Source organism: Centruroides sculpturatus, unplaced genomic scaffold, assembly GCF_000671375.1.
Source record: "Centruroides sculpturatus isolate CEXI.00-Female unplaced genomic scaffold, Cexi_2.0 scaffold132, whole genome shotgun sequence".
In the NCBI taxonomy this organism is placed as follows: domain Eukaryota; kingdom Metazoa; phylum Arthropoda; class Arachnida; order Scorpiones; family Buthidae; genus Centruroides; species Centruroides sculpturatus.
Genome location: NW_019384471.1, coordinates 66,698 through 76,631, shown reverse-complemented (window position 1 = coordinate 76,631; position 9,934 = coordinate 66,698). Strand labels below are relative to the sequence as shown.

Here is a 9,934-nt window from a genome sequence, read left to right as displayed (position 1 = left end):
CACGACATTGTTAACAAAAACTAATGGATGTACGGTACGTATATCGAGTGAAAGCCAGATTAACGAGCTTCTGCTGTAAAAAGAAGAGTAGATTAAGCAAACTTCATTCGTTCCTTATATATGTTATGATTTTCAAAAGAATGATATTCTAATTGACATTCATTATAATGTAATTAATTAATACTTATTTTATATATATAACATTTTAAATTATTACAGCATGTTGTATGCTTTCCATATTTATTTACAAATCCATTCTTGATCATTGTTACCATAACAATGTTGTGGAAATATTATGGATGGACTATTTTAGTAGGATACTTGGCCATATTTCTCTTTATTCCGATACAAATTGCTTCGAGCAAAGTATATTCAAAATTAAGGTAACTATTATTTTAAATTTTATACTTTTAATGTATATAATATATCTGAGTCGTTTTGTTCAAGGACTTTTTATAATGAATGTCTAGAAAACACGTGGTTAGATTTTCTGCTATGTATAGGAGATTCCCCATTTATTACAAACTAATCGGACGTAGTCTGTTATTGCGGTATCACTACGTATAATGCATTTGTTTTATGTTGAACGGCATAATTGCTGTACGTCTTAATGTGTTTGGTATTGTAAACACATTCCAAGACATTAATAACAAAAAATATGATCCGATGAGAATGACAACTAAAATATTGCCAATGATTTCAGAAAAATAAAATAAAATCTCTCAAATTTTACTGAGTGACTGTATGATAGATTTCTGACCAGAGAGTCAGAATCTCTTTAATGCCTTGCCAAGAATGACACCACCGTGTTCTGATCGATACGGAATTCGAGACGTCCTGTTGATTTGGTCATGCGAGCGGCTGCATGCACAAGCGATCAGATCTGTGATGCAGATGGGTTGAGAGACAGCCTATCGAATGTGAGTCACTCGAATACCAAGTTAACAACTGATGCCGATTTAACTACATAGATAAGATGATATAATTTAAAATTTTGTTACAGTTCGTTAGGCCTTAACTTCAAGAGATCTTTAGACGAAAGTGGTCGCGAGAGAGAGTTTACATGAGATGTGCGTGGTGATAAATATCTTGAGATGATAATGTTCGGAAGTAGTCTGAAGCTCGTTCTTGGGAGGTGTTCTTGATTGTTCTTGATCGTACAGTATAGCAATGTATCTTAGTCTCCTGAGATAGAGTTCGTCTTCAAAATGCGTATTCGTAGACGATGAAGTATTTGTGGAACTGAAGTATCTGCAAGAACTAGGTACATCCGTTGGCACCAAATTAGACACTAGAAATGATATTTAGTTGAGGGACTGGCGACATCTTCTTAAACTCGCAGTTTTGGGCTATATTGACTTGCAGAAATCGAGATAGTGAATCGGGATGTTATGAGAAAACGTCTCTTTTACTGCTGAGAACTTAAAAAATGATTTATTCCCAGGTGTGAAAGTTAATATTACAACTTTAAATTGTTACGTTGAAATTCGAATTCTCACGGATTCAAATTCACAGTATTTCCCTATCGACTCACATTTGAATCATAAAACCTGCGACTATTTTCTGGCAGTTCGTTCCTTCAAAATGGAAGTTAAAAATGTGCATCAAATGGCACACATGCATTAATATCATTTTTATCTTTCACTATTTGTACTTTGTGAGCTCAAATAACAGTCTAGTCTTATAATATATTCATGTGGTATGTTTTGCCTATGTTTGCACCATTACGTATCTACACAATAATTACCGCAATAGCCTGATTATTGTAGAAAACATGTCGATTTATATTTCTGGTAAATGTTTATTGTATTAATGCAAAAAATTTCATTCATAGGAAAAATCAAGGACAGTGTATTCTTATATGCTTTTCGCCCTTTAGTTACTTTTTTTCTGATAACCTAATCAGTTACTTAAATTTTAGGGCTAATCACACTAGTGAATATGATATTACAAAACATTTCTTTAGTTTATTAAATATTTAAGTGTACAATTTTTTTTTCACAATTGAATTTAAAACTTATAACATACAATACATTTAATATGCATTTCGGACTCTTCCGAAGTCACACTGCACTTGTCGTTTTTATAAACATAACAAAGTACAATATACATAAAAGTCACATTAAAAAAATAAAATAACCACAGAGACATCACAATAAAAACAACTGATTTTATCTCATCATATGTGCTGTACAACATATTCTATTTATTTATATTTTTCTTATAATTAATTCAGCCACGGACAGAGTATTGAGACTTCTGAAGGATTTACGTTATGATTACACAAAAAACAATTACTATTGTACACCTTTGCAAAGAGTTAGTGGAGAAAGATCTTTTTATCCAGTAACTAATGCACATACGAAATATCCGTTTTAGGTGTATTCTATTTTATAAGTTTTTAATTCAGTCATTGTATTTTCTTATTTTTTGTAAAATTGAATATAACATATAGAAAAAAATTTTTTGTAATATTGTATTTACTGTGTGAGAAGCCTTAAAATTAGAATAATTGATTAAATTATTACAATATCTTAAAGTCAGTGTATTCAGAAACATGTTAGTTTTTTTCTTTTTTTGAGGTAAGTGTCGTTTTTTCTCAAAATTTTATATAAAGTATATATTTGGAAAAAATATATATTTAAATGGATCATATAAAATGTTTTTCTTGTGCATTATCGTGTAAATTGACTTATTCATTGTTTTAATACATTTTATTCAAGCTGTGTATCTTCATATCATTGATCAAACAGAGTATCTAGAAAAATTGAGAGTATTTAAGAATGTATGCTGCTGTGAAACGTACAAGAATGACAACAAATTTCAGAATTTACAGAAATTACTAAGTAAATAATTAGAGCAGCATGCAAAATGTTTGGTCATAATTCTATATGTATTCAGACAAAAGTCGTTTCTATAACGTGATAAAGATAACTTTTTGAAGGGACTAAAGCTGCATTACTTAAATTTTTCTTATCGAGGACAGCTAAAATTCTGCATAATTATATCTGAACAGGTAATTATATGCGACTAAGAATTATACTAGTGTCGGCATATAACTCTGGCATTGCTCAAGAGAAAAATAAAAGCAAAGATTACGATTCGTACTTCTAACCCTTTTATTATATTATATTTTAATATTTGATTTATATTTACTAAAATTATCTAACGTAAGATTGCCTAATCTAACATACTTAAAATTTTTTAACCCTTTCCACCCTGTGGGCCTCTTTTTGCAAGCCCATTATGGGTTCGGCCACGCCCACTGTGGGACTGCCAGGTGGCGAGAGACAGGGCCAGACATATTCAAACAGACCACCCCACAAAATGTTCCTGGTGATTTTTCAACCAGTTTGGATTCAAACCCAAGTCTGTTAGAGCGGGAGTGCTGCTACCTTCACTGCTTGGCCATCCAGGCACTCTGTAGTGTGAAATATGTATTTCAATTCGAATGTAATGTTCTCAGATTTTTGTGTAGTGTGTATGGTATCACACCTGTAAAAGAGAGAACAAGAGGTACAATAAGCACCCTTTTTAACCTCAACAGATGCCTTATTTCCTGGGCGAGTTCTGTGTACTTGTAATTTTTTCAGTGCATTTGTTTTGTACATTGTGAGTGTTTGGAATGGCTGTCTATAATGTATGTGATTTTATTGTGTTTGTCAATGAGAGAGATGTCTGGTCTGTTGTAGTAAATTGTTTTATCAATGATTATGGCTCTCTGTCATAGTACATTTTGTGTGTGTTCTTTTCCAATACTGTTTGTAAAATATATTTGTAGTATGGTTCGTGGATGTCTACCAATTTCTGCTTCTTTGCAAGCTCTTGGTGAATTATATTTGCTACTTGCTTGTATCTATGTAAGTTAACTCTCTGTGACAAGAGCTTGCAACCAGAAGTGATGTGTTGTATAGTTTCTGGCATGATGTGACGTTTTCTGCATATGTCATTTGTGAGTGTTGTATCTTTGAGTATGTGTTTTCTGTACTTTTTATTATTTTTGACCTAATCTTGTATGGCAATCATAAATCCTTCGGTTTTTCCAAAGAAGAATCCCCAATCTAACCAACTGTTTGACGCAGTTTTATCAACAAAATCCTGGGCCAGCTCATAAGGATGCCTGCCATAGAGTGCCTTTTGGGCCCACGATTGCTTAATGGTGTCAATGCTTTTTATATGTTGTGTCAAGTCTGTATGACGTGAGTGTAATGGTGTGTTATTTAAGTTTGCTAGAGTTACTGCTTTATGAAACTGTGATGTTTCTTGTTTTTTGTAGAAAAACTTTCGCAGTGTCTGTATTTGTTTGTAGTGAACGTTAATTATGCTAATCAGGCCATGTCTGCCATTATTAGTGGAAGGGTTAATCTTTCTGTGGAAAATTTAGGGTGATGTTGTTTATGCTTAATAAGCGTTCTTCTTGTTTTCCTTTGGAGTTGCTCAAGATCTGTGTCTGTCCAATGTATAACGCGAAAAGAGTAAGTGAGTACTGGGATGACATATGTGTTTATTGTTTTAACTGTGTTCTGAGGATAGCATTTAACCTACTTTTGTATTCTTTAATTAATCTTTGCTTTATTTGGGTATGTTCTGTTAGTTTGGCCTGTTGGATTCCTAAATACTTGTAGAATTCACCCTCTTCCATGGATTCAACAAATTCTCAATTTACAAGTGCAAAATCTTCTTTCTTCAGGACTCCTTTTTCTATGTGAAGTGTTTTGCATTTGCATGTCTTTAGTGTATGAATGTGTGATTTGTAGAAGTTGATAAAGTTGTTTTTGTGTGGATGCATAAAGTTTTATGTTGTCTATGTACATGAGATGTGACAGCGTAAACTGCCTTGTCTTTTCATGTCTGATATTGTAGCCATATTGCATGTTGTATAACATGTTAGATAATGGGATCATGGCTAGGCCGAACCAGAGAGTACTCAAGGAATCTTTTTGAAAAATTCCTCGACTAATGAATGTTTGGTTTGTTTGTCTGAAAGTGTTACTAACCCTGATATGCAGTGTTGTTCTCCAGTGCTGCCTAGTGTTTTGGAAGAATGCAATGAGTGATGGATGTATTTTGTACATGTGTAAAATATTTAAAAGCCAACTGTTTGAAACACTGTCTTATGCTTTTCTGTAGTCTATATATGCCATGTGTATGTTTCTGTGTTGTTTGTGTGCTTGTCGTACAATGACTGAATCTGTGAGTAACTGTTGTTTGCATACCATGTGATTTCTACGGCAATCTTTTTTGTTCTGTAAGAATGTCGTGTTCTTCAACATGTTTGTATATTTTGTTTGCAATGCAGGATGTCAATAATTTGTAGAGTGTTGGAAGACATGTAATTGTTCTGTATTGTGTGGGGTCTGTGGTTTTGTTGTTTTTAGATTTCATGTAGGTGATGCCTTAAGTAAGAAATTTTGGCATGTCTTGTGGATTGATGATGATGTGTGTTAGATGTTTAGCTAGTTCCTGGTGCAGTGATGTAAATGTATTGTACCAGTAACTGTGAATGTTATCTACACCAAGTGTCTTCCACTTGTGTGTTCTGTTAACAGTGTCGCGGATGTCGTTTACGTCTATTTCAGCACAGGGCATAGTTGGTATATTGTTCAAATTTCTGTTCTCATCCTCAATTCATCCTGCATCAGCATTTGTGTAACAGCACTGGACCAAAGAAAAGACCAATAGATTGAGAGTTTTACTTTTATTGGTGTGCCACTGTGCTGTGTATTAGTGTTTGTTTTGGTACTGATTTGTCTGTAGAAATGTTTTTCACTGTTTGTGAATAATTTATTTTGTTGTTTTCGTAGTGTACATGTTTTGTATCGTTTGAGTCTACGTGCTTTGGCTGCGAGTGTTTGTTTCAGTGTATCCATGTATTCTGTACTGTGTGTGTTGTTATGTTCATGTTTTGTATGTGTTTTGATTTTCTCGAAAATGTTTTTGAGTTGTTTTTTTAATTTGGGTGTTATGTGGTTTTTAGTCTATTTTGTCAGCCTGCCTAGTAGTATGCATTTGATACATTCTGGGGTATAAAAATTAATTAGTATTAATTAGTATGTAAATTATATAACACAACTTAAAAAATATATTTTTTTGAATTATATCGACATAAAGACCGATACAGTATAGATTACAGTGGTACCTCAAGATACGAAATTAATCCGTTACTAAACTGAGATCGTATCATGAAAATGTTGTAAGGTGAATCATTTTTTCCCATACGATTAAACGTAAAACCAAATAATTCGTTCCAACACGAAAAACACACTCAAATTAAAGCTAAGTTGCACATTGAAAAAACTATAGCAAGGAAAACACTGAAAATGCGTTTTGTAGTTGTAAATGTATAAATAACCATAATAGAATAATAATTCATAAAAAATGTAGTTTTATTTGCACTTTAACTTTGAGGATAGACAACGGTGGAGGTGTAAATTGGTGGCGGAAAAGAAAGAGAAGGGAAATAATACTAAAACTTCACTTACATAACATAATGTAACAATAACTTAAAAATACCTTACAAAAGATTTTAAAAATTAGTATTGTATATTTAAATCTTGTGAGAAGTAATATGAGAAAGTTTGTTGAATCCAATAGTCATATTTTGTGATGCCACGAGCCATCAGTGCAAAAAGCAAAGTGNAGTATTGTATTTATATATATATATTTTTTTAAAATTTTTGTTCACTGCTTTTTGCTTTCTTTCCTTCACTTCCACTAGCACTTTCACTGGATAGAGGTCGCTTGGTAAAATATCTATCCAAAGAGGTTTGGCTTTGCCTACTTTTTAAAATGTTTCTAAAATGACTTAGAATGACTTAAAGTGTCATTACTCCGAGCAGCAATACGGTCAGTGTGAACCTTTTCAGGATGTTTCTTTTTAATAAAACAAGTCACTTTCTGATAATACCTGAAGATTTCCTTTTTCGAGCGAGATCCTTTAACGACAAAGCAAACTCGCAGACTGAACAGAAGTGAATAAAAAATGGCGCTGCGAACTAATGTAACAGCATATGGTGAGTTTTTGTTCATATCGTGGAGCAAAAATAAGATCGAATTTCGTGTCGTATCCTGAAAATTTCGTATGCTGGGGCATTCATATCCCGAGGTACCACTGTATATTTAATTTCTATAAGAATTTAATATAAATCGAATTAAAACGATAACAAAAATTGGCACCCCCTGTAGTACAAGTTCGTACCCTAAACTAACTGATGGGATTGGGACCCCGTGCTGCTTTCTTTGTTCAAAGTCCCGCGCTTTAGTGTAACAAATAACAACATGTGACTGTGAGTATTTTTTTTATCTGCAGATAATATACGATTTGAGTTTAAAAAAAACGATTTGCTCTTAAAGAAAAATATGATTGGCTGTTAGTTTTTAAAGAAGATATTATTGGTTAGTATTTTATATAAGTTACTTTTTTAAAGAGAATTAGTTTTATATTTCAGCTGCAATCATGAGGTTGTACGGTTTTCTGGTTACTTATGGAAACTATAAAATATACTCATCTTCTTCAATTCTGTACCGTACTTTGAACGCTTGCGTTTGTGCAGTAAAAAATTTCTCGTTCGATGTTACCGATAATTTTCCATTTATCCTCCGCTATTTCAAAGTCAAAGATATTTGGAAAGGAGAAGGAAAATACGGTTTTATAATTGTTGGAGAGGATGGAGGAATTAACGAACTATGTAATGGATTATATGGTTCGTTCGAATGGTGTGCGGAAGACATGAGAGAAATATGTTTAGAAAATGATAAGAAAACTTTAGTAGTGTTTAAAGAGATAAGTCCAGGAATAAAATATTATAAATTTTCTAAATTTTCTAAGGTTGACAAGGTTAATTAATATGTATTTCAAACATCCCAGTACTTGTGTAATTGCTGGTCCTTCCAAATCTGGTAAAACCACATTGCTGAAGAAAGTGATTTACAACAAAAGTTATGAAAATCATCCGAAGAAGATTTTATGGTGTTACTTCGTATATTTACCGTCTTTTCAAGAAGAAAAGGATATTACATTTATGTACGGCTTACCCGAATCTGTTCAAGAATGGGATTTGATAATAATCGATGATCTGATGCACGAACTGTCTCCAAAAACAGCATTTTTGTTTAGGACAAAATCTCATCACTGTAATGAGTGTGATTTTAATAATGCAAAATTTGTTTCCGAAAAATAAGATTATGAGAGATTTAAGTTTAAATACACATTATTTGATACTATTTAAAAATAATCGTGATGAGAGTCAGATGAATTATTTAAATGGTCAAGCTTTTGTGGGAAAATTTACTTTTAATACGGTACTTTTATAGCACGGATTCACTCTGACACAGTTCGAGAAATGGGTAAAACCCTCGTACAACATGAAACGTAATAAATTTTTATATACTTAAGTACTAATAGTTCGCGAAAATTATTATTTTCGTGAACTATTAGTACTTCAGTGTGTAAATTTTCTTTTCTCGTCTTCATACACATGGTCCTTCGCGAAAATTGTTTTAATTTTGCCATATCTCGACGCTCCTGCTTCTGGTGTTGCCAGATGTTTTTCCCTTATTCCATAAATGCTTAGCAGCATATAAGAAAATTTATAAAGATCTTTTAACTAAAAGCGAGCAATCTAAAATTACATACACTTTTTGCAAAAGGTAAAGCATGAATCTGAAAATAATGCAGAAAAACACTCCGGAGATAACGATAACTTGCCAAAAATAAAACGCTCTCAGTTAATAGTGCTTTTAGTGATGACAAAGAAAACATTGTTTAAATTTATATTAATATGTATCACTTAAGAAGATTTTAATAAAGATATTTAACTTAATTATGAAAATATAGTAGCATGTTTTTTTTAATTTTTGGAAGCTAACCCTCCTTTTCGTACTAGTTTTTTGATTCTCATAACACGGCAATTTTTTGGAACGTAACTACCGTGTTATACGGGGGTTACCTGTACATGAAATTTTAACTTGATGAAAAAAATATTTGAAGTTATGCTGACTGACATCAGGTTAGTTTGGAATTTCACGAGTAGTTGTACTTTCGGGTGAGGATTATAAATAATTATTCATTTTTGCTTCAATAAGTAATTGACTTTGCTTCACGCCCACTGTGAATAACATCAACTGCTAATCGTTTTATGAGTCTATAATTAAAATATTTTTCTAGTTTAAAAGTGGAATAAATGTATCATCTTTGTTGCATTAAAAAGGATGTTACTTTTACATTTAACAAGTAATATTGCTTGGAGTGAATTCTACACGTTTTTGTTTAATATTTTTGCATATAATTTCGCACTTTCGAAAATTAAATACGTAAATTAAAATCTCAAGATATTTCTAAAAACATTAATTTTTGTAGTGTATTTTTGAAACAAGAATATTTGGAGAATATTCAAAAATTCAAAAATTTTTTAAAAAATTAAAAAAATCGAGTTTTTAAAATATTACCTGACATCTCTTACAATATGAGAAATGAATCTATGGAAAAGATAATGTGTAGAGCGCAGGACATTCGCCAAATTACATGATGACAAATGCGCAAGTTCAAAGCTTTGCAACTGAAACAATCCTAATACTGTTTCTAAATAATCTCATGATGCATGATAACAGAATGATACTTTTATGTTACACACATAAATCTTTATTCTTGCAAAATTGGATTTATCAAATTTTTTTAATGTTTTGATAAGATGAAAGCAATGAGACAAAGCTAGGAGAAAAATTAGCATTGTTAAAAGTAAACGCCATAGCTTATTGGGATAAAAATATCCCAATAAGTCATTTAAAAAAAATTGGTGTATGTGAGTAATAGTATTAATTATATATTCACTCTACATTGATATTATTACGAACTGTGTTAATACCGTGCAGCACATAAACGTAAAGCTGCATCGAAATTCATGCAAATTCTATACAACAGGAATTGTTGCACTGC

The 9,934-nt window shown here is 32.0% G+C and overlaps 1 protein-coding gene across 1 annotated transcript in view; it reads left to right on the top strand.

Annotated features, from left to right (window-relative positions):
• LOC111621185 (multidrug resistance-associated protein 4-like) overlaps positions 1–9,934 on the top strand; it is a gene marked incomplete at its 3' end in the record, with an annotated part of 89,519 nt that overhangs the window by 16,257 nt on the left and 63,328 nt on the right. Inside the window, exon 6 of the mRNA XM_023363266.1 lies at positions 220–383. Within this exon, the coding sequence (XP_023219034.1) occupies positions 220–383 (164 nt within the window). The remainder of the gene's footprint in view (positions 1–219; positions 384–9,934) is intronic.